The sequence below is a fragment of the Lycium ferocissimum genome, chromosome 11, assembly GCF_029784015.1.
Source record: "Lycium ferocissimum isolate CSIRO_LF1 chromosome 11, AGI_CSIRO_Lferr_CH_V1, whole genome shotgun sequence".
Taxonomy (NCBI): Eukaryota; Viridiplantae; Streptophyta; class Magnoliopsida; order Solanales; family Solanaceae; genus Lycium; species Lycium ferocissimum.
Window position 1 is genome coordinate 27,683,333 of NC_081352.1, and position 25,720 is coordinate 27,709,052.

Consider the following 25,720-nt stretch of genomic DNA (forward strand, 5'->3'; position numbering starts at 1 on the left):
CATTTCTAATTAACCCAATTGAAAATCATTCAAGCTAATTCGAGTTATAGCCTTCTTCCATTTCAAAGTTCTCCTTTCTATAGCTTCCTCTTCTTTAGTTGAATCTTCCGATCTTAATAACGATCTTGGGCTAGTAGAAGGTTTCTCCGATTTACTTTTCTCCTGCTATATTTCTCTACATGTAGCTCCACTTGCTGGAAGTATAATCTTTATCCCTTTAATCAAACCACTCATAATAAAAGAAGAAAAAGGGGGTATATTCCGAATGTACACATACTCAAAAGTGTATTTAATGGAAGACGTGAGCTTGTTAGGTTAAAAGATAACATAAATACTTGTCCACACACATTGGCACAAGTTGCGCCATGACTGAAAGTTGGATAGTATGGCGGCATTAGCTGTATCTTTGAATAATAAGATACTCCTAGATCTTTAGGTGAACCAACTTGGCAAATATGACAATGTATTATAGCATATATGAAGAGAGAACGGACTATTCGGATAGAAATTGAATGGATGTCTTTTGAAGCTTATGAGTTCAGGATTATAGTTCTTTTACGTTATTGGGTTCTAAGTAAATGCTCGTTCCTTTTCGATTTATGTGGCACATTTCGAATTGCGAGAGTCAAATTGATCGCGATTTTTTCATATGCCTTTTAGATATTTCAAATTGTTAATTATGGAGACCTGTAGTACTTCTTACGTAGTTTTCAAATATGTAGAATAAATTCTAAAAATTTTATGTCCGAATTCACGTCAAAATTAAGAAAATTAACTTTTGAAATCTGAATTATGCCACATAAATTGGGATAGAGGGAAAGAACTTAGTTTTTCTTTGATCGCGATTTTTCATTTGATGGAACGCCTTTTAGATATTTCAAATTGTTAATTATGGAATTCTCTTGTCACATCTTTATCATCCCAGAGCCCGTTTAAATAGTTAGAATAAATTCTAAAAATTTTATGTCCGAATTCACGTCAAAATTAAGAAAATTAACTTTTGGACCACCGATTAATCGTCCAATTAATGAATTACCCACATAAAATAGTGGACTAGAGTTTGTTTGGACTCTGTCCCTCTCAAACTTCACTTTATTTAAAAGCAAGATTCCTTTCGAGTACATATTCAAGCGAAATACCCGCATCTCTTTTTAAGAGAATTATTTCAAATTTTTTTTTTTTTTTTACATTTCGTGATAAAAATGGCAGAACTAAAAATAAAAATATTTTAGCCTGGTTTGATGGAACCTTAGAGTACACACTAGTTCCGCCCCTGTCTTGGTTGTATGTCAATTCTCTTGTCACATCTTTTATCATCCCAGAGCCCGTTTGATTAGCGGATTAAAGTTAGCGGATAAAAATCAAATACTGAAAAGCTTTTTTAGGTGCTAAAATTAAATTTTATAAATTAGCAGTTAATATTTTGGATAGAAATACTCTTATTGAAAATAGCTAAACATAGATTTTTACCTTAAATCACAACGTCAGCTGCCTAGCTGTGATTGAATAAATGCTTAATTGGACCACCGAATTAATCGTCCAAAAGAAGAATTAATGAATTACCTGTGCATTGGGAAAATAGTGGACTTCGTTAGTTTGTTTGGACTCTGTCCCTCTCAAACTTCACTTTATTTAAAAAGCAAGATTCCTGCACCACATCTTGAATCCTGTAACATCCCTTTCAAGCAAGGTCGAGTTTTATAGGGTGTAAATTCATACCTTATTTATTTGTTCAGAAATTTATATACACACAAAAATTAAGTTCAGAATCCAATTATTAACTAGCACTTTTGGGTGCACCTTAACAACTTAAAAGGGGGTGGGGGGTGGGGGGGGGGTGCTGAGGGGTAAATTGAATCGTACCTAATTTTCATCAACTCTTAAGAATTGGCCTAACTCAACTATAGAATTTTAGGAGTGTTCTGTTCAAATAATTAAAAACAGTTAAGTCTGAAATAATAAGGACACATGATTTAACCTGGAAAAACAATCGACTCAAAAACTGCAAAAATCACGATCTATCATGTAGAATTTAACTCTAAACTCCATTAAAAATGTAAGCCAAAATTCAAAATACAAATTCTTGAAATCTAACACTTAACTCTAAGCCTTGACATCGACGGTCACAGAGGCGGATTCATGATTTGGAGGTTCCGGGTGCTGCACTATTTTGAAAATAGACGTGTTACTGTTTAACCGGTTCAAATATATTAAAATTTGATGGTTTGATCAACTCTGGGCTTCAGTTCAAATTATTCGTCTTTTCAATTTATATACGTGAGAATTCACTAAATTTGAATATATATCAGACTTGAACCCATAATTGAAGGATACGACAAATTCAATGATCACATAACCTTAAAAGTCAAACCTATCAAACCAAAATTGTGGATCCACCTTTGAATTTTTAGGGTTCTAAATCTCATTGCTATGGCCTTATAGGAAATGGATTGATTGCTTTTGAAGACAATATTCTTTCATCTCTTGTTTTTTCTTCAAAAGAAGAAGAACAACTAAAAGAGAAAAATGAAAATAAAAAACTCCGTGAATATATGAATCTTAGTGCATTTGCAGAATGAATAGCCGATGATCACAAATCACAATGTTGATGTCCTATTGCGCTTGAGGGCTTTGGAGCAATTTAACAAGACATTTTTATAAGGTCTAATTTAAGTAACAAGTGATCATTGTCCGAAGGTGAAAACTAAATCATTTTTTTTTTTTTTGAAACAAATGCAAGAGGTTTTCTTTTCTTATAAGCTGCTGTTGTAAATCAAACATCTTTTAATATTTATATTTGAAGTAAGTATACAGATATTTATAAATAAAGAAATAATCTTTATAACAAACAGACAAATGGACAAATAATATTCCAATTTATACAGAAAAAATCATGCTCAGATCAATACATAACTTAAGCTTACTAGCATACTTTTAATACAGATAGAAGATTTTTTTTTTTTTTTGCTTTCTAAATGAGCGTTAGGACACGGAACCAGGACTCAACATACCCTTTTTTTAATAACCATTTAAAAACAAAGCAACTTATAAAATTTAAGATGAGAAGCAACGACGAGGGAGAAGCTGAGGCAGTTGGGGAAGGTCAATTACTAAAAGTTGACAAAGGGAGAGAATTTGTAGGAGGAAGGAAATTATTTACTATCTTATGCTTAATAAATAAGAAGGAAGAAAAAGAAAATCAACAAAAGTTACTAAAAGAGGCCAACAAAGATTGGTGTAACCGCGTGAGGCTACCACATACTAAAAGATGTATTATAAAAAGCGAAGCTAATAGGATTTGAACTTGAGTCTCAAGTGTGGGGAAACTGACATTTAGCCACTAGCACCTTTGACTTGATTGTAACTCCGGGTGGCAGGAAAATTATTTATCCTATTTCTTATAGATATAAACATACACATATAGAGTTTCGATCGAGGCGTCCGGGTGCCGTGGCATCCCTACACTAACACATAGATCCGCCCCTGGACGGTCACTCGATTCATGGACTCCCCTCAAGTCACAATGACTTGAAACAATAACAATTGTTTCTCTCAATAAACAAACACCAAGCTCATAATACTTTTGAATAAAGAAATGGCACAACTCAAAATTCTAATACAATTAAACTTGAACTAGACTTAATGAATCGGAAAAATAACACAAGGACCAGAGTCTTCAGCGACTCTTAACACACTCAGATGATCAGTCTTCGCACTTCTAAGAACGACAAGATTTGCTTGATAACTCTAAATTGTTTCTCAATATCTAAATTTGTGTGAATGAATGAGAATGATTCTTAGGCTGTGTCTTACTAAAAGTAACTCCTAGTCGGTCAACACACGAAATCCTTTTACAACTCAAGTACTATGGAAAGATCTTGTGAATATCCGGAATATATTGCACGAATAACAATAGAGATACACACACATATTTTTTCATATATATATATTTTTTAAATATTTCAACACAATATCTCAACACGAACATTTTTCAGTTGGTTAGAACATAAACATTAAAGACATGATTCTTAGCATGATTCCTTCACGGAGTATAATCGTATATTATATACATCAATACTCAACAACTTGAGATAGTTGTCTTAAAATAAAGAATTTGTAAAGTTAAATTCTGATCCACCTATGTTTATGTCATTTTTCATACATGAAATATCGTTGCTAGGTGGATAAACAAATTTCCAAAAGCGATCATGAAATAGATAGGTTGTTATAAGTTATGACTTGTCACTTTACATATTTTACCTAACTAATATTGATTTGGTACAAACTGTAGACAAACTGAAGTCGCAATCTTTCTTTTACTTAACTCATTTTCGTGCTGCTTAAAATTGAATCAACATGTTGACAAGATAACCCAAAATTTTGCAAATCAAGTATGGCAGACTATTTATATGTATCGATGGTAAATTGGCCTATTTCAAGATTAAAAAGGAATAGTAGCATGACATGGCCATGCACCTCGAAAATCTTTTTTATTGAGAAAAAGACGCATATTTCACCATATAGATAAGTGTGAGATATAGAGAATTTCTAATTCTACAGAACCTTAATTTCCTTTCAGAAAGAATAACGGGTTTTATATAGTACAATAGTTTATTTATTTATTTTTGAATTTTTAGTAGCTCATATTTCACCATATTTTAGAATAAGGAGAAAAAGACGCATATTTCACCATATTTTAGATGGATGATCACACACTTAAACAATTACTCTAGTTAATTACAACAACAACAACATATTATCCCATTCATCAAATCCCACAAATTTGGGAAGATATACTCGAAAATTTAAAATTTTAGATGCATGATCACACACTTAAACAATTACTGAACAACAACAACAACATACGAGAGAGAGGTTGTATAGTGTAAGAGACCTCTACCTTGAGAGTAGAGGTTGTACGCTGTAGAAACAAGAATAAAAAAAGCACTACGAAAGACGTAAGAATGGAAAACACATGAGCCATATAGTTTAAAAAGCATAATATAACATTCTAAAAAAGAGCACTAACTACCATAAATTAATAAAATAATCAAATTACAAGAAACAACTGGCAGTAGCAGAAATCAAAAGATAAACTACACTTACCAGTTAATTAACAAAAAATAAAAATATGTCCATATTTATTCACCCCATGTGAATTATGACGTGGCAATTTTTGTCCTTTCAAAAAAAATCTTTCAATGTAAAATGCCAATAATAACCTTCCTTCCATCTCTTAAAAAAAAAAAAAAAAATCACCCCCACCCCCACGCCGCCAAACACGAAATATCATGCGATTCGCGCATTAAGAGCGGTTTGCCTTTCGCTTCTTATATACTCCTGTTCAACTCTTCTTCATCCTATAAATTCAGAGTCTTCCATTTTATACGAAGGTTTTTGACTTGACACGATAGGTTAAAAAAATAAAAGAATGATTTTTAAAATTTGTAATTTAAAACAAGTTATATAAATTTATATGGCTAGAAATCATTTCTTCAAAGGTAAATAGTTAAATTAAAGTTGAACTGTTATTAAATATAGAAATGTGTCATTCTTTTTGGTGTCGACTAAAAAGACCGAGAGAGTAGCATAAATTACACCTAAAAATATTACACCAAACTCTAGAAATAAATAAAAAATAGCAGCACTACAGAAATTTTACTTCTAAATGTGATTAGAGTTCCAGTTAATTTCCTTTTCTTCCCACTATTTTCATCAAATCTAACGAACACAAATGTGTTAATATTTAACGGAAACTAAAAATGTTAAACTTTTAAACAAACTTAAAAGGATCAAAACTATTTTGTACATACTTAAAGACTACTTTGAATCTACCCTAAACTATAAAGGGGTCGTTTGGTTGGGAAACCGTTATACCCGAATTACTTATCCCGAGATAAGTTATTCGGGATTAGTTATTCCACCCTCTTACAGAAATAAAATAATACTACAATTTCGGGATAACTAATCCCCGAATTAACTATACCATGATTTTATTCCAACCAAACATAGGATAAACTCATGTCAAATTTAATCTCAAAATTATTTATTCTTATCCTTCACACCAATCGAGTCCTAAGGGACTATCTTTGTCATTCTCTCCATAAAATATCCTAATTCACGCATTAAAAGCGGGTTGCCTTTCGTTTCTTGTATGCTCATGTTCAACTATTCTTCTTCATCATAAATACTCATTGCTACCTTACAACTGTTCGACAAATTGCCTCAAAGAGAGAAAAAAAGGGCAATACATTAGAAAGAAGCACAGGTGAAAGGAAATTGATCTATGCAAACAAAGGATTCATCAATCGTAATAATAATAATATTTGATTATGAGCGGATTTGATCAGTTACAATGTTCTTCTAATCTAAGCCGCATTATTGCTGGCCTTCTTCTTTTCATGCTTTATCATTCTTTTCAATTAATTTCCAATTTCTTGCTTCCTATACACCCTTAAATTTCCTCAGCCTTTTTTTTCTTCTCAATTTTTCAAGCACATTGTCTGTCTGATTTCTTCGAATCCACGTCACCATTATTGTTTTCATGGAAATTAAAGCGGATGATTCTGGCTCAAATTCTTTGTTCGACGGTTAGTATTGGAATTCTCCTTAATTATGAATGTTTCGTGTTTTGATTGTTAGTTAATCTTTATTTCAATTTGTTTGTGTGGTTTTGACTTGGTACGGAGTCTAAGAAAGTAAGAATTTTGAATCGTGTTTTTCAGATATGTAGAATGTAACGAAATGCCCTTTAATGTTTTGGTCTTAAATATGTCATGCGGAAAGTTGGAATTAAAGAATTTCTGAAAAAGGAAAGAGACTAAAATGGAAAATAAGACAAACAAATTGAAATAGAGGGAGTATATTACAACAACAACAACATACCCAGTATAATTCGCCCCACCAGGTGGGGTCTGGGGAGGGTTGAGTGTACGCAGACCTTACCCCTACCTTCACGAGGCTGTTTCCGATAGACCTTCAACTCAAGAATTGCCTTTGCTTATTATTTATAACTCCATCTGTCCCAATTTATGTGGCACTTTTCGCTTCCCGAGATTCAAACTGCATGAACTTTGACCAATATTTTAAGATATATTTTTTCACCAGATTGATATGAGAAAAGTTGCAACTTATAGTACTTTTCATGTATACAGATATAAATTTTAATGTCAAAATATTGAGTTAATCTAATCCAATTTAGCTTCAAAATTTAGTCAAATTGACTCTTGAAAAGCGAAAAGTGCCACATAAATTGAGACGGAGGGAGTAATAATCTATTTTATCGTTTGCCCTACCCTTTTTATAATAGCTCTACCCCGTACCCAATTTTCTTTCATAATATTATAAGTTTATTCCTGACTTAATTACTGTGGTTGCTATGATCTCACTGAAATTTATGGACGAAAAGCAATGAAGTTATTGCAGAATCAATATTTGTTCGTCAAGAAATTGAACTAAGATTATGACAGCTTAATGCTGTTAGCATGTGTTCTATGTGTGGGCTTATATTTATGTAACTCAGAGCTATGATTTTTAATTTTTTATGATTGGGAAAAATGTGGATTAAACAAGCAAAGGGTCTTTATGTGGTTCATATAGGTGCTCATATCATTTGAAATGTGAACAATTGAGAGGAATAAATTGATTTGTCTTTCAAGGAACAATACCCTCTTATATTTATAAGCTTTCCACACTTAGAGCTTTGGTTCAACGGTAAAAGAAGTGCATAGAGAATGTGTGGTAGGCATACATCACGACTGTGGATGAGAACTATAGCCCGTTATTTAAGTAGATGAGACTTGAGAGTAGAGTGATGGACTCATATCCGAGTTTCAAATATATACCCCAACTGAGATTGAGCCAGCTAGACCACAGGGGATTTTTCGAATATAAAAAAAGAAAGTTATAAGCTTTTCACTTTGTTTTACAAATTATTTGTTTTCAAGTTATGTCATTGGTCTTGACATACTTTACAGGAAACATATTGCACCTAGGAATTCTTGGAATTAGAAGAAACATGTTAAACACTTCTTCTGCTCAAAAGCCACTTTTGCTCCATTCTTATGTTTGTTACCCTTAGAATATAGATTATGCACGCGAAACGTTTGTCTTTTTTCCCCAATTTCAATTGCTAAGTTGCCCCCTCTCCTGGAAGTTAATTGGACTTCATTTGGTTTAATGCTCTACCTTAAGCTTCTGCTTTACTTTGTTGGAGATTTTAATGTTTGAATAGATATATTCCTGCCAGCTGAAGAGTGTAGGTATGTTGTATGGTGGTTCGCATAATTTTTTAATTGAAAACAGAAATCTGATCTGATTCTTTCTTTTTGGTTAACTAGGGTCTTTACCACCCCGCTTAGGGAGGCCAAGCGGCTTATCTCCATCAGTCATTGTAATTGGTGGAGGTATCTCAGGGGTAGCTGCTGCACGTTTCCTTCAGAATGCTTCTTTTAAGGTGAGATTACTCATGACTTTAAACCCCTTTCAAACGTAGCGTCTTTTTGTTCTGATTTATTTCTTGCTAATTAAGCTGGTCTAATTTTATCCAGGTGCTCTTGCTGGAGTCACGGGATAGACTCGGTGGTCGCATACACACTGACAACTCGTTTGGTTGTCCAGTTGATATGGGAGCTTCATGGTGAGTTAACACTAATATTTTCCTTTCCAATTGTCTATCCAGAACTATATATTTATTCCTGTTATATTGAAATTGCATCTCAGGCTCCATGGCGTGTGCAATGAAAATCCTTTGGCTCCATTGATACGGCGGTTGGGGCTCACTTTGTATCGAACAAGTGGTGATGACTCAGTGCTGTATGACCATGATTTGGAAAGGTAAATTGGATAGCCACCCCCGGGGTCTATCTGTCTAAATGAGGGGGGTGGCTCCGGTTCTCTTAGTTACACCTGAAATTTTTGGCTTCAGATTCTCAAGTCCTGTTCTCTGTCTCCATTCTGATGCAGCCACTCAGAAATCGGGGCAAATCTGTTAGCTTGTTCTTGAATTGTCGCAGTAATTTTTTCTGCAAGAAAGTATCTTGTGGTTTATTGTACTGTGATTCACATTGAAAAAATATAACAGACTTATAGTTCACCTATGTGAAAGAATTGTTACTTGCCTTCAACATCTCTTGGTATGCTTATTTTGAACCATGTTATGTGTGTCTGCTAGATTTTAGCCTATACTCTTTTTGCTTTTATGTAAATTAACTAGAGACATTATTCCATCGTTCATGAGACTGATCATGTTTTCTTTCTTTTAAAGCTGCATGCTGTTTGACATGGATGGTCATCAAGTTCCTCAAAACACAGTTGCTGAAGTAGGAGATGTATTCAAGAAAATCCTCAATGAGGTTGGCTTTGCTTTGTATTTATTTCACCAAGTGCTATTCCTTTTGAGGTTTTTATAAAGGCGCAAATGAATGATTACGTGTATCGGCTAATGCAGACTGAGAAAGTGAGAAATGAGAATATCAATGACATATCGGTTCTTCAAGCAATATCTATTGTATTAGACAGGCATCCTGAGCTGAGGTATGGGGAAAAAGTGCTTCTCTTATAGCCAACTTATGTTTGTGTTTTTTTTTTTTTTCCTTTCTTAAAAGCGTGTTATTCACTGATCTCATATGCTGCAGGCAAGAAGGAATCTCTCATGAAGTACTGCAGTGGTACATATGCAGAATGGAGGCGTGGTTTGCTGCCGATGCAGACACGATCTCTCTTAAAACCTGGGATCAGGCAAGTTTGTCATTTTATTAAAAAATACTTTCTTGTTATTCTAAGTTTCTTCGGTAATTATTTTCCCATGTTATTGATCATAACTTTGCAGCACACTTTTTACTGACAAGATTATTTTACTTGAGTTAAAATTGCACTTCCAAATATAAATTGTGCATGCAGCATGTAATGCAATTTTAAAGTGTTGACTTCTAAAAAAAGGAATTTTGAATAATATTTGCATCCAAAAGATCTATCTTAATGTGCCCAATCCCGAAAGACGGTAGCAAGGCTCTAACTGACAGGATCATTAATGCGATAAGTTAAAAAACTGGTAAGTACTCTCGGAAGATAAAGGAACAACTTGTGTTGTTATAACTACCATTTTTCAGATATCACATACTTCCAGATTGGAAATATTGGGGCTCCATTTTACATTAGATGTTTTGAATTTCCGCCATTTGGATATGATTGATGGAATAATTTCCTAAATATGTAATAGTGACGTTGTTTATTTTGTGTACAGGAGCAAGTTCTTACGGGTGGTCATGGACTAATGGTGCAGGGTTATTACCCGGTGATAGAGGCATTGTCAAAAGATATTGATATTCGTTTGAATCATAGGTATGCTTGGGGTTTTCTGTGAAATGTGAAGTTTGAAATATCGTTTGTTGTTTCTATAGCTTGTCATGCTGTTGGCTTTTCACTTAGAATCTCAAGATTAATGCAGCATTTGTGACTGTTAAACCCACAGAGAGACCAATTCGGGACTTATGATTGAATCTTCTTGTTACTAGATTAGTAGATTTGCTATAGGAAAATTAAGAAACAAAACATTATCCCTTTCCTCCACATTCCTGCACAGAGATAACTTTCTTTTAAGTCACACTACAGCCCGACATAGACATCTCCTCTCTCCCGACCCCCATCCCTAAAAAAGGGAAGGCAACGGAAACAATGCCCGGAAGGGTTTCGTCTGCTGGAAATGTTGCTTTCTTGTTTGTAGTATATCTTTTCCAACCTCTTCCCAATCTGTAATGGATTACCTGCCTGCATCAGAGTCTAGTTTTTTGCCTTGGTAAATTTGTCTGTTTTTCTTGGACATTTTGAGAATATCAGCTATGATGTGACGTTCTTTTTATAACCGAGAAATTCCCTAGGAACAGTGTCACACGATTAGAAATTCAGGGGATGATTCTCCACCTAAATACCAGGCTTTTGTCCGTGGCATAATTCGAACTCGTGATGTGCACCTAACCTACACATAACGTTCTCTGTTCTTACCACTAGACCAAAGCCCTGGGGGCAGCTATGATGCAACTTTTCTGCCGCACATTTGTTAAGAATTTCTCAACAACCTCATCCAGATCCCAACCCAATCCCCATTATTTTCAAGAATTGGCTGTGGAGAAAAAAATGAAGCAACTGTAACTTTGTTTTTTGTCAGCAAATTCTTATATTTGATTTACCTAGATTTCAGTCTTTAGGTCTTTTCTGCAATTCTAATTTTTCCGTCGATCTTATTCTAGGGTGAAGAGGATTACGAATGGGTACAACAAGGTGATGGTTACAGTTGAGGATGGGAAGAATTTTGTTGCGGATGCTGCTATAATAACTGTGCCTGTTGGGGTCCTGAAAGCCAACTTAATTGAGTTCAAACCGAAATTGCCAGAATGGAAGCTTTCTGCAATAGCTGATCTTGGTGTGGGCAACGAGAACAAGATAGCATTACGTTTTGATAATGTGTTTTGGCCAAATGTCGAATTGTTAGGCATTGTTGCCCCTACCTCTCATGCTTGTGGGTATTTTCTTAATCTCCACAAAGCAACAGGGCATCAAGTCCTTGTCTATATGGCTGCTGGAAGACTTGCTTATGACGTCGAGAAATTATCAGACAGAGGTGCCGCTTATTTTGCTATGCGGCAGCTGAAGAAAATGTTTCCTGATGCACCTGAACCTGTGAGTAATCTCTGCTTCTACATAATTCTACTACGGATGTTACTGCTGCATGCATTGTTATTAACTAAAAGATTGGTCAGTTTCAAGAGTTTCTTCTTACTTAACTTTCCATCATGGGTTTTACGGCTTAGTATTCATTTACATTTCCTTGAACCTCAGCAGAAAAAAACTTATAAAGAGAAAATGGTGAAAAGGTAAAATCAGGAATCATATCCAATGTAGTACGCTCTTCTTTAAGTTCTTATTTTGACTCGAAAATTTCCTGAATTTACTAAAGATAAATTGGTCCGTACTGGCTTTTGTTGATCACCAGCAAGCCAGCAGATCGATCTGTTTGTATGGTGGATAAATTGGTCTCTATGAGAATGAACCAGTGAAGCATGTCTAAACTCTCCTTAGCTATAACTGTTGAGCTGATGGCTATATATCTGGTACTATTTGCAGGTTCAGTATCTTGTATCACGCTGGGGAACAGATCCCGACTCACTAGGATGTTATTCATATGATCTGGTTGGGAAGCCAATGGACGTATATGATAGGCTTCGGGCACCGTTAGGTAATCTATTCTTTGGAGGCGAAGCCGTCTGTATGGATGACCATCAAGGGTCCGTGCATGGTGCCTATTCAGCTGGAATCATAGCTGCTGAAGATTGCTCCCGGCATCTCATTAAGAGACTTGGAAGTCTTGAAATAGCTCAGCTTGTTTCCTCCAGGGAAGAAATTCTCAAATCCATTGTTCCCCTCCAGATTTCCAGGATGTGACAATCTTGCCACGACACATAAAAGATCGGTTAATTAGGTGTGACGTCGTTTAGTTTCCTTTTTTTTTTTGTTTAATCGAGGAATCTGCTCAACAAGTAGTGTTTTCCAGTTCATTGTCATTTGGTGAAATTGCTATAATGATGAATGAAGTTGTAGCACTTGTGCAACTTTGAATACCCAATTAATCAAGTTTGCTACTTTCCATTTGCAAATTCAAGTGCTTCACTCAGTGGCTATATAATATGAGATCTCATAGTATTTCTTAGTCGTTATATTATCCTCCAACTCCATGTGGTCTTTAGGAAAGGAAATTTATCAGAAGTTTCTACCTTTCATCGAAACTTCGTGTCGAGAATGCTGGATTCCGTTGAACTAGGGGTGTTCAAAATCGAACCATAACGGATAACTCAAACCCAAAAAGTATTATTGGATTATTAGTATCGAATTATTGGATTTGTATTGAATTTTATAAATAACGGGTTATCGGTTCAGGGAATGGATAGTCTAATTTTTATATTAGATTAACCGATAACCCATTAATTCCTATGATTTACAATATTACCATTGACTATATAAAGTCACAGAGCTTTAGAATTTAGCAACCCTAAAATATATATTGAGATTGTACTCTCTTTCAGAACGTAACTTCTAGAAACTTTTGCGCAGAATTGGTTTACGTTAATATGCTTTTCTTTGGAGTTTGGAATCTTACAGGTAATGCTTTATATATTAGCATGTTAGCAACACAATTCATGTAGCAACTCGATTCTTACTAACTGTAAAGTGTGTAAACATTATTATTAGTGGACTGTGGATTGTGGTCTATGGAGCCGTGGAGGACAATTTTATATTTCGAATATATATTAATTTAACTGATAACCGTTAAACCGAACCGAATAAACCGATATCTTATTGGTTAGGTTAATGGTTTAGCACATATAAAAACCGACAAGACAAACCGTTAAGTGCAAGAATCGAACGGAACCACCCGATAAGTACCCTTGGGTCGAACCCGTTACTTATATGTTACATCCACCACTGTTGAGGACGAGAAACACGCTTCTTGTTTGGATTTCCTTGAATATTTTTTTTAGCATTTCAAATTAATTCACAAAGTAAATAAATAAGTAATAGAAAATTAGAGCTGTATTTGAAATTGTTGTTAGCCAATTCTCCCATATCGGCAACCAAGTAACAATATAAGAAGGTTATATTATTCAAAGCTTCGCTACACCCGTCACTTTTTTTTGCGGGACAGCTAAAAATAATTATATTCGCTAGTTAAATAAAAATATATACTCCCTAAGTTTCATAATGTTCGTCTTATTTTCCTTTTTAGTCCATTTCGAAAACAATGTCTCTTTCCTTGTTTGTTTCAACTTTCCACATGACGTGTTTAAGACCACAAGATTAAAAGGCATTTTGGTATATTCTGCACATCTTTAATCTAAAACCACAAGATTCAAAAGTCTTATTTACTTTCTTAAATTTCGTGTCAAGTCAAAATCAGACAAATATTTTCGAAAACGTAGGAAGTACTATTTTTATAATTTTGATGTGCTGCATTTAACTAGGCGGCTAAAAATAATTATATTCGCTAATTAAATATACAAAAAAATATATACTACTATTTTGTATAATTTGGTGCAATTAATTATGTTAACTTCTCTAAATTAAAGGCCTACATAGAAATTACATCCAATGATCTTGAAAAAGGTATCGTCTTATTTCAGGGTCAAAAGTCACCAAATGACATCACAAGGCGAGTCTTTGAACTTTTGACTCCGATGGTGCATGAACAAAATTTTAATGTCAAAAGTCACTAAAAGACACCAAAAGATCATTCTTGTAAATCTCTCCCTAAAAGATGCTTACTTTCTTAGGAAACAACAACTAATAAATTACATCTGATGATCTAGTAAATGGGTGATAAATTTTTGACCCAGCCTCATGATCTAAGCTTCAAGGTCAAAAATTTTGGCCTCGGTTCAATTAAACTCGAAATTTTCACCACGATACAAGATTATCTCACCTTCAAGAGCATTCTTGTAAATCTTGCAACAAAATAAAAATTACTTAATTAGGTCTGAACGTTGTTTAGTTTCCTTTTTTTCTCCTCAAGGAACCGGCTCAACAAGTAATGTATTCCAATTCATGATTGTTCAATAAAATTGCTATGTTGATGAATGAAGTTGTAGCAATCATGCAACTTTAAGTGCTCAATTAATCAAGTTTGCTATTTTCCATTTGCAAACTGGGTATGTTGTTGTTGTTGCTGTTTTCCATTTGCAAAATCGAGCGCTTTACTCGTTTGATATAATATGAGTCTCATAGTTTTCCCGAGTCTTAATATATCCTCCAAGTCCGTGTAGTCTTTAGGAAAGGAAATTTAGCAGGAGCTTCTTGCTTTCATCAAAACTTCGTGTCGATAATGCTGGATTCGGTTGAACCTGTTATTTATATGTTATGTCTGCCATTATTAACGATGGAGAAATATGTATGTTTATTCGGTTGGATTTCTTTGTAAATTTTTAATAGTTATGAACAGAACGTTTCCACCGGAGGGTTTGTCTCCGTGGAAAAAGAATTCACTATTGCTTATAGTGCCTTAATTCACTCATTTTGCTAGTTTGGAACTACCTATACCATGATGTTCACAGGCAACTTATCTCTAATTGGATTTCCATCTTTTTAGCATTTCAAATTAATTCACGGAGTAAAATTCAAACAGGGGTAGGTGTTTGTTGTTGAGATCCCCAAAACCAAAAAGGAATTAGCATCCACACAAAGAAAAACACTTGTCATTCGTTGGTTATTAGCGGCAAGCCGAAAACGTCCGGATCGATATAAGGCTGATACTTCGAATCCTGCTTGGACAAAATGGAAGATATTGTCAATAAATAGAAGTATGTCTTGCTCATTATCATCTCGTAAATATTCCTCCATCGTTAGGGCAGTCAAACCAACTCTCATATGGTTTAAAGCGAATAAGCTGACAATCTTGAAGCGAAGAAGAATTCTTTAACTTTTCAATGTCGGCATCTTTTCCTACTTCTAATTGAAATAACAAACAGAAAGTTAGAAATATTTGCGATCTTATTTGTAAGTGATGATAATTGATGCCGGTTCTCAAGAAGTTTGCTTTGGTAGATAGAATAGTAGCTCTCCCACATCGACAATCAAGTAAAACATAGAGGGTTTATATCACTCAAAGCTGAATGGTAGTTCGCCGAGCCCAGTAGGGTGGGCTTGTAATCCAAGTGAAGGCTAAAAGTAGGACTGGGCATAAGACACCGAAAACCGAATTACCGAACCGAATCGGGGATTTCGGTAATTCGGTGTTTGGTACGGTATTCAGGAATAAAAATTTAAAAATACGGTATTCGGTTTCAGTAATCGGTACTGGTACTACATATTAAACCGTTGATTACCGAATACCGAAATTTTGGACATAAGGCTATGGTATGATGTGGACTAAAACAAGGTCATTATGAGTGATTATATAAATTTGAATGTGAAAGAGGGAGTATGTAAACATCAGATCAACATCACCTATGGTATCATTCGCAAAAAAATGACATTCGTCCTGTCATTTGCCTAAATTAATTTTTGCAATCTGGAAATCTTATGGCCGTATAGACGTTGAATAGAACATTCCTTCCCAAACCTAAATATTGCTTATTTGCCTTGTTTTTACCTTTTCACGAAAATATTGGAGTATTAATTTCCACACTCTTTAATCTTTTTAAAATTATTTCTGATCTTCTTATTATAATTAAGTTATATACGGTGACATTGGTAATTCCATAATAAGTAGTAACAAAACACACTATGTACGTCCATCTTAATTGCACAATGAATGACTAGCAAATTGCCCACCAGCTAAAGCATATGAAATTTGGTTGAGAAAAATTTATATAAGCATATGATATTCATATCTCTGCAAGGTCACAAATTGAAACCATTAGGCTTTGATCTTCTTGAAGAAACTATCCAGAGACATGTATGGTACCACACACTAATTGAATATATTAATTATGCCATATATGTCGTTCTTCGAAAATATAGTTACGTAATTAGTCAGCTAGCTAAACCTTTTTTACATTGAAAGACTCTGAATTAAGCTATCCGAGTACTCTTGGATTTGTATTTGTATCAGGCTTTAACTATTTTTTTTAACGTGTTATCGAAATAAGAATGAGTTCTTGAAAGTAAATAGAAGGTAATTAATTAATAAAATCTCAACGAAATTGATATTTGGGACTTTAGTTGCGTTTGAATACATAAATTAAAGAGTATTTGGATGGCTCAGTTATAGTATTTATGAGCTGTTACTAAAAGATAAATGTGTATATTGTGTAGTTTTATTGTGTTCGAGACATTTCATTGTTGAATGAATATTTGGAGCTAACGATTGATTATTTAAAGGCTAATATTTGGAGAGCATGTGTGACTGCATTATATATGCTAAGTATTTAGCTTCATGGACAAGGTTTATTTTTTTCTTGAGTTTCAAGTGACATTATGATTTTATATGACACTTAAATGATGATTATAGGATTTTTTTTTTCACTACAAATGGAATGGCAATCCGATATAATTTGTAAGCAATTAAACATGATAGGTTAAATGTAGCATGTCATATTTCACCAGTTTTGGCCCTCTTGCCGTGATTTCTGCCGCTCAATTTATGAATATTTTAGTCCGAAATTATTCATTAAACTTAAAAAGTCATTTTTGCACACAAAATTTAGTAATGGGGACAATATTTAAATAGCACAACAAAAGTATATTTCTTCTTTAAATCTCCCCATTCACATAGAGGTTATGTTAAGGATACAATTGTGGCAAACGCTCATCAAGAAGAGAGAACTTAACCATTAATAATTGAAGAATTAGTTTCTATACAAATATGAAAATGTTTTTCACTCTCAAACACTTTTTCTTACAATGTGTATACATTGAGGAATGAACTAGCCACACGAAAAACATTTCGTGACGAATCCAAAATTTTGTACAAGCAGATATCAAACATTGTAGCATGACAACACATAGACAAAATTATTTTGGATAATGTCATAATTAGAGATCGTGAATGTAATTACTTGTCGGTATTCAAAGGTTAATCAAAATATTTGCTCGACAGGATATTAGGAAAATCCATGGTTTGCTAGGATTTGTTTGAAAACTTTTAGTATTTCAAAATTTATTTAGTGTACACAAATAAGAAATAGAAATTTATATATGTTACCATGATTCAATTGTAATTAAAAAATATATATATTCTTTGTTTCCAGAATGGCAACTTTCGTTAATATAAATACGACGTCATTTTTATTAGGAATAAAATCATTCCAATTGATTCCCACATCGCTTGTGAAAAAACTATATATGTAATCTATAAGATTAGGAGCTAAATGATTGTATGCCGAGCTTAGTAGTGGAGCTTGTAACCCAAGTGGGGGCTTTAAGGTGATGGAAGATTGGATGAGTCCGACAAGTGAGGTTTGGGACTTTAAGGTGATGGAAGATTGGATGACCTCGACAAGTGAGGTTTGGGCTAGCAGTGTACTGGACTGCCCTCCCCAAGCGAAGAGAGTTGGTCCTTGTGACTTAGGCGAAGGCTCGGGTTTAATGGATCCTAGAGTGGAGGCTCTAGGAGAGTCCGACAAGTGAGGTTTGGGCTAGCAGTGTACTTAGGCGAAGGCTCGGGTTTAATGGATCCTAGAGTGGATCTCGGCTCGGGTTTAATGGATCCTAGAGTGGAGGCTCTAGGAGAGTCCGACAAGTGAGGTTTGGGGCTAGCAGTGTACTAGACTGCCCTCTCCAAGCGGAGAGTTGGTCCTTATGACTTTAAGGTGATGGAAGATTGGATGAGTTCGACAAGTGAGGTTTGACAAGTGATTGTATGTCGAGCTTAGCAGTGGAGCTTGTAACCCAAGTGGGGACTTTAAGGTGATAGAAGATTGGATGAGTCCGACAAGTGAGGTTTGGGCTAGCAGTGCAAAGTCGGATCGCCTCGTTGCCCTCCCCAAACGGAGAGTTGGTCCTTGTGACTTTAAGGCATGAAAGATTAGATGAGTTTGACAAGTGAGGTTTGGGCTAGCAGTGTACTGGACTGCCCTCCCTACTGCCCTCCCCAAACGAAGAGTTGGTCCTTGTGACTTAGGCAAGGCTCGGGTTTAATGGGTCCTAGAGTGGATCTTGGCTTGGGTTTAATGGATCCTAGAGTAGAGGCTCTAGGAGAGTCCGATAAGTGAGGTTTAGGCTAGCAGTGTATTGGACTGCCCTTTCTACTGCTCTCCCCAAACGAAGAGTTGGTCCTTGTGACTTGAAGGTGATGGAAGATTGGATGAGTTTGACAAGTGAGGTTTTGGGCTAGAAGTCTACTGCATTGCCCTCCCCAAGCGAAGAGTCGGTAGCGGTGTACTGGATTGCCCTCCCCAAGCGGAGAGTTGGTCCTTGTGACTTTAAGGTGATGGAAGATTAGATGAGTTCGACAAGTGAGGTTTGGGCTAGCAGTGTACTAGACTGCCCTCCCCAAGCGAAGAGTTGGTCCTTGTGACTTAGGCGAAGGCTCGGGTTTAATGGATCCTAGAGTGGATCTCGGCTCGGGTTTAATGGATCCTAGAGTGGAGGCTCTAGGAGGGGACCCCACAGACCAGTGCCTGCCCAAGCCCACTAAATGCCTGATCAGTTTGTCTAAACCATGTTTTTTGTGCAGATTGTCCTTCAAAGGCACTGGTCTTTAATTTTACCCTTCGCCTAATACCCCAAGATTCTGGATTTGAACTTCGGCTCAGTTTAAAAAAAAAAAAAAAAGGACTGCCTTAAGGCAGAGTTTTGCCTTATGCCTGAAGGCAAATTTCTGCCCTAAGACAGAGTTTTGCCTTTTGGTGAAGGTAAGAATCTCCCTTAAGGTAAAGTTTGAAACTCTGCCTTGCGAATTCAAACTCTACCTTGCGATTTTTTTTAAAAAAGAAAATTTTTACTGAGCAGGGGTTCAAACCTTAAACCAAAGAATATTTAGCGAAGGACAAAAATTAAAGACCACCAATTTGAGCGGTACAAAATTAAACGGGCAATTTGCAGGATTGCCCTTCGCTAGGGGTGGTCTTTAATTTTTACCCCTCAAAATGATGGTCTTTAAATTCTGCCCTTCAGGCAGAATTTGGCCCGCACAGGTAGAATTTCTGCCCATGCTGGCCAAATTCTGCCTTGCGATTTTTTTTTTGCTGAGCTGGTGTTCGAACCCACAATCTTATGGTGTTAGGCGAGAGGCAAAATTTAAAGACCACCAATTTAAAGGGCAAAAATTAAAGACCACCCCATATAAAGGGCAATCCGCACAAAAAAAAGAAATTAAAAACCAGTGCCTTTGAAGGGCAATCGTGCAAATGACCCGCCTGAACTGGACCATCACTTTTTCTTCACATTCTTATAATTTAACCCACTTTTCAAAGTAAGTTTGTTTCTTTTGTTAGTTACTTTCAAAGAGTTAGTCATTAACTCCGTTAGCTATGAATTTCATCGCCAATTTCTCACTTGCTATTTAGCTACGGAATTCGTCCGACGCTAATTTCCCTCTTTTTAGTAGTGATTGTTAGTCTCTTCCTCTCTTGCTTTTTTTTCTTTTTGGTTAGTACCAATGGCTTGGTTATCTGGATGAGGAAAACAATTGTTAAGCTTGTACTGGCTTGCTTTAGCTTTTTTTTTTTTTTTTTTTTTTTAAATTTTTTTTAGTGCTACATATTAAATTGTGTTGAAGAAATTTAAGTTATTTGTTTTTGGGTTTCAGGGATTTGTAACTGCAATAACTCATGTGCTTGATTGTTTCAGCTACTTTTTTATAATACATGGATAATTAAATGGAAATATATTTAGAGCCACTTGAACCATTATTTATTCATCACCAAGGGTTTTCTATTCTCCAATAAACAATAAATCAAACTAGCAAAAAAACATAGAAATGTAAAGCTTAAGAAGTACAACAATATAATTCAAACACCACAATAAGCTTTGAAAGAAGAATCACTAGCTACCTTGCCACCACCTTTTGTCTTATTGAACTCAAAATATCCAGAAAGGTTATGAGGCTTGAAGAGTAAAGGGTGTTCTTCATCCACAAGTTCTTTTGGAGCCTCTATGGTGTAATCAAAGTTTTGGTTGTGAAAATAACTGAATGGAGAACCTATAAGTGTCTCCGGCCATTGTTACCCTATGTACAGGAGAATGCAATCGACCATTTGTCCATGCCTGAAAAATTTGCACAAAATATCAAGTCTTACTAATATGACTTGTAATATCCAAGACTAGCAGTTTCATAAATAAGATGGTGTTTTGTTAAGCTTATAAGCTGGTCAAATTGTAATATCTACGTGTCTCGTAAATATCCAAAGTTGTTATAAGCTAAAATAGCCAAGATTCATAAGTTGATTATAACTCCAACTTCTGACTTTTCAACTTATAAACACTTCTAGTCCGACCAAAATTTTTATTATTTTATCCATAATCTAGGTAAACACAAGTGGGGTGGGGATACCTGGGCGGGGTGCTAATAAGGGGATGTGCTTGGGGTGGTAGGCGGGGATGGATGGGCCGGGGAGTGAGGCGGAGACAATCAACACAAAATGTCAGTATGAAACTTGTTTTTTTTTACTTTCACAAGGAAAGTCATTTTTCAAAAATTTTAATCAAATATGAGAATTTTAAAAACAAATACAAAAGCAGCATAATACATAGATAGACATCTTACTTGGCCTCAACTGGCAACTAAACATTCAACTTTTACAATGCACGTCTAGACACCTCAACTAATTCCTACTGGCAGACTGTAGACACCTGAAGGTGTCTAAATGATCATTTTGTAAGTTGGAGCGTTAAATTGACAGCGTGGGGACGATTTGAGGCGTCTAGATCATTTTGTAAGTTGGAGTGTTAAACTGATAGCGTGGGGACAATTTGAGTGTCTAGATGATAATGTTGTAAGTTGGAGAGTTCAACTGACAGTAAAGATCAAATCTAAGTGTTTATTTATGTGTTCTGCCAAGTACAAAAGTACTAAAGTAACACTTACCATGAAGGAATCTCCGGATATGACAAGAAATGAATTTGGTGAAATACTGACATCAATCCATTCTCCATTTTTCTTTCGAACTTGCAATCCATTTACTTGATTTTCTGATATTATTGTTAAAAGGAAATGATCCGTGTGGACACTTAGTCCTGTTTTATTCCCATCTTGAGCATTACTTGGCATGTAATGTGATAATCGAAAACGGAAATAGTGTGTATTCAAGAGTTCATCAATGTAATTGTTTAGCCCCAAACAATCCAAAACCATCCTTTTTATCATTTCATCCAATTCCACAAGTGGATTTGAGTAGGACCGTAACGTTGCTGCAAATTTAATTAGATATATGGTTTAAAATAAAATAAAAGATAAATTAACTTAAATAGATGCCAACTGAAAATACTTATAACATTTCTCTTCTCGAGTCAAATTACTTGAACTTCGATCGACATTTTAAGATGTATCTTTTCACTATATTGATTTTCGTATAGTTTTTAAATATTTAAGTTTTAATTTTAAAATATTAAATTAATCTAATCCAGTTTAATTTCGAAGATTAGTCAAATTGACTTTCGAGAAACGCTACGTGACAATTATTTTGCAACATAAGAAGTATATAATATGTGTATATTCCTGGCTATTTTTGAAGGAATAAGGAATACTAAATACAATACAATAATTATAATAACAAACAGGACGAAAGGTTCTTCCTTTGAAGGTGATGAATTCATCAAAATCCGTTCCCTGACTCCTTCAAAATATTTTCTAACAATGTCATATTCTTGAAAAGCCAACCCTGGATTCAGGGGCGGAGCCAGCCTTCAATTCTACTGGGTTTGGCAAGCTTTGCTTTGAAACTTGTATTTGTATTTAAGTAGCTGTTTTAAATTTATAAATAATCTATCTAGAATCTAGTACGCAAAAAGAATTGTAATTCAGAACCCACAAATTAAAAGTCTTGGCTTTGTCTCTGTCTGGGTCCTTCCACGTCCATGCGCCAGCTTTCCAGCGTAAAAGATAAAAGGAAAGGAAAATGAAATGTGCTTATGACATAAATCATTATTTACAAAAATATTTTTTGACAAAACTTTTTCATTGAAATATTTTCCTAAAAGTATTAGTCTGGTCATTACAAGGGTCTAACCTACATAATTCATGTATATATAATATGTGTATAATCAGTATAATTAGTGTATAATTTGTGTATACCAGTTAGGATAAGTAAACCATGAATCCTACCGATTATTTGTGCAAGGATATAAATTCAACATTCCAAATACTTTAGGAAAATGAAAAATGTTAAAAAGAATTAAACATACCAAAAATCAAGATTACCATTAGGCCAGAAAATATTAGCAAAGGTTTCAACACTTTCATGTTGGAGCAAATCAGCAATACACAAACTCTCATACAATGGTAGGGATGGAACTTGCCCTATGTAGCCATGGAAGGATTTCTCTGATAAATTTTTTATTTTGGTTTCATGTGGAAATTCAAATATATTTTTTGAATTACCAAACATGGCTTCTCTAATTTCACTTGGAACATTATCATATTTTGCTTCAAAGCAGCCTTATTCTTGCAAAACTTGGATAACTTGAGCTTTTGTTGAGTCCCATTGTGCAGTACCTGGTTTTAGCTCTGGCTTAGAAAAATTAATGGTGGCAATCTTCATTTCATTGGATGCCATAGATGAATTTTCACAAAATTGATTGTTCTTTTGTTCTCCTTTATAGCTATACATGTTTAGTACTCCATGGGTTAATTTTTTTTTATTAGAGTTAGACTTGACACGAAGTTCACGACTTATATTATTCCCTTTGTCCCAATTTATGTAAAGGTGTTTGAATGTGCGCAGAGTTTAATAGAAAAATAAAGACTTGTAACTTGTGATATAAAATAAGACATAGAAGCTTTTTTCAATATATCATTTCATTAAGGGTAAAATGAGAAGTTTGAAGTTAAATTGTTACGAAATATAGAAAGATATATTTTTTTGGGACTGAGTGAAAATGAGGGTGTGTTGTATAAATCGGGATAGAAGATATAGTACTTTTAAAACTTGTGGTCTTAAATATGTCATAGTAGCTAGTATTTATGTGATTATAATTTTTTAGAATTTGTAGTCTCAAATATATTGTAACATTTGTGTGGCTGTAAAAGCATTTTCATTAAGGATAATATGGAGAGTTAAATCTAAATTGTTTCCAAATATATAATTGTGCCATTATTTTTTAAACATGCAATAAAAAAAATAGTATCAAACAAATTGAAATGGGGGGAAGCAATGTATTTCATTTAAACAATTCAAAACAATGTTGAGATGCAGATATTCAAGATTTTTCTTAAATTCAAAAAACATTAGCGCCCGCCTCCCCTCCCCCCCCCCCCCCCCCAAAAACCAAAATCTCAATTTATTCTTATTTTTATAATTCAATCTTTTAAAGAATATATATATTAAAAATTAAAGTCTACATTTTGCGCTATAAATTTTATAATGTAGATAGGAAATAGACGTGCAACACACTTTACCAAAATACTACTAAATAAGTAAATGAAGCTCCGTCCAACACATGTGAGCTAATTGATTGTCACATTTAAATCTCCAGCTATAAGCTTGTTTTAATTTAATGTTAATGTCAACTTCTAGAGGATAATAAAATCCATTTACGGTGGTTTTGAAATCTTTGACATAAATTATTTAATGAAGGTCGATTCATCACGTGGCACAACTTGGATTATTGAAAGAATCTTTTGATAGGATTTTACAATATAAAAAAGGCAGAAATAGAACAAAACCAGGAAATTGCTGGTGGAGTTAAATTATAGCGATCATGAAAATTTCGTAAGATCTTAAATTTGAAAGTACACTAATGTGTTATTATAATGAGAGTGAATTCTTGAAAGTCAATCAAAGGTAATTAATAAAGCTCTCACCTAAAATTGATATTTCAGACTTTAGTTGGGTTTGAACCAAAATTGAAGAGTATTTGGATGGCTCAATGGTAATATTTATGAGTTGGCATTTTAATAAATAAATACTAGTGTACTGTATAATTTGATTTTGTTGGAGACATTTGCTCGTTGAATGAACATTTAGAGCTAGCGGTTAGTTATTTAAAGACTAAATTCAGGTATGTTGAGCCTAACTCCCTTATGAATTTTCTACCAACTTTATAATTTCGAATAAGCAGGTATCAAATGAGGATTCATGTGCGTAGGAACTAGCATATGTGAGTCGCTCTACATTTTAAAGTAAAAGGTAATTATGCATGAATTGCCAAGTATTTAGCTTCATGGACAACGTTTATGTTTTTCCCGAGTTTCCAATGACACTACGATTCTATATGAAGTACAAGTTCTTTTGACTACAAATCGAATGGTGATTTGGTATGATTTGTGAGTGATTAAACATGATAGCTAGGTTGAATATAGTATGACGTCATACCAGTACTGTATCATGAGTTGCATGTCATAGTTCACCAGTTTTGGTTCCTCTCACTGACATCTCTGCCTCTCAACTTAAGGATATTTTACTCCGAAACTTTTTTATTAAAATTAAAAGGTTATTTATGCACAAATATAAATCCTAAAGATAGTATTTAAATAGCACCGTAAAAGTATTCTTTTCGGCAAATCTCCCAATTAACAAACATAGAGGTTATGTTAGGGATACAATTAATATCACTTATGCACTTGTGAAGATTTTTTAATCACCAAGGTAAACGAATAAGAGGAGACAATCTTAACCATTAACAATTGAAAAATTAGTTTTTAAACAATATGAAAATGATTTTAACTCTCAAACACTTTTTCTTACAAAGAAGCAGCATTGCAAGAGAGATGTAAACATTTTATGAGAGAAATATATGACATATAATTAGAGATCATGAATGTAATTACTTATTGGTATTCAAAGATCAGCAAAATATTCGCTCAACAGGAAATTAACAGTAAGGAAAATCCATGGGTTGCTTGGTTTTATTTGGGAAAAAAAAACTATTTCAAATATTATTTAGAGTAAATAAATAAGAAACAGAAAGTTAGACATGTTTGTTATTTCCATATCTCAAGAAGTTCACTTAATTAATAGAATGTCAACTTTTGTTGATATAAATATAGAGTTGTCTTTATTAGGAATATAATCATTCCAATTGATTCCCACATTGCTTGAGGAAAAGTAATATATGTATTTTATAAGATTGAGAG

At 34.4% G+C, this 25,720-nt stretch overlaps 1 protein-coding gene and 1 pseudogene across 1 annotated transcript; one reads left to right on the forward strand and one right to left on the reverse strand.

Moving 5' to 3' along the window:
• The first annotated feature begins 6,141 nt into the window (after positions 1 to 6,141).
• On the forward strand, positions 6,142 to 12,650 carry LOC132035922 (probable polyamine oxidase 4). Its single transcript, XM_059426088.1, has 10 exons — positions 6,142 to 6,590; positions 8,340 to 8,455; positions 8,550 to 8,638; positions 8,722 to 8,835; positions 9,266 to 9,353; positions 9,449 to 9,534; positions 9,636 to 9,738; positions 10,244 to 10,341; positions 11,247 to 11,676; positions 12,121 to 12,650. The coding sequence occupies exons 1-10, from the start codon at positions 6,545 to 6,547 to the stop codon at positions 12,436 to 12,438; spliced, it is 1,488 nt and encodes a 495-aa protein (XP_059282071.1). The 5' UTR covers positions 6,142 to 6,544; the 3' UTR covers positions 12,439 to 12,650.
• Positions 12,651 to 20,403: 7,753 nt separating this feature from the next.
• LOC132038185 (probable 2-oxoglutarate-dependent dioxygenase AOP1) lies at positions 20,404 to 23,201 on the reverse strand (annotated as a pseudogene).
• Between the last annotated feature and the right edge of the window lie 2,519 nt (positions 23,202 to 25,720).

Coding starts and splice junctions, on each gene's coding strand:
- LOC132035922 (XM_059426088.1), top strand. CDS start 6,545: ATGGAAATTAAAGCGGATGATTCTGGCTCAAATTCTTTGTTCGACG. Junction 8,836..9,265: donor TATGACCATGATTTGGAAAG/GTAAATTGGATA, acceptor TTTCTTTTAAAG/CTGCATGCTGTTTGACATGG. Junction 9,535..9,635: donor GACAGGCATCCTGAGCTGAG/GTATGGGGAAAA, acceptor CATATGCTGCAG/GCAAGAAGGAATCTCTCATG.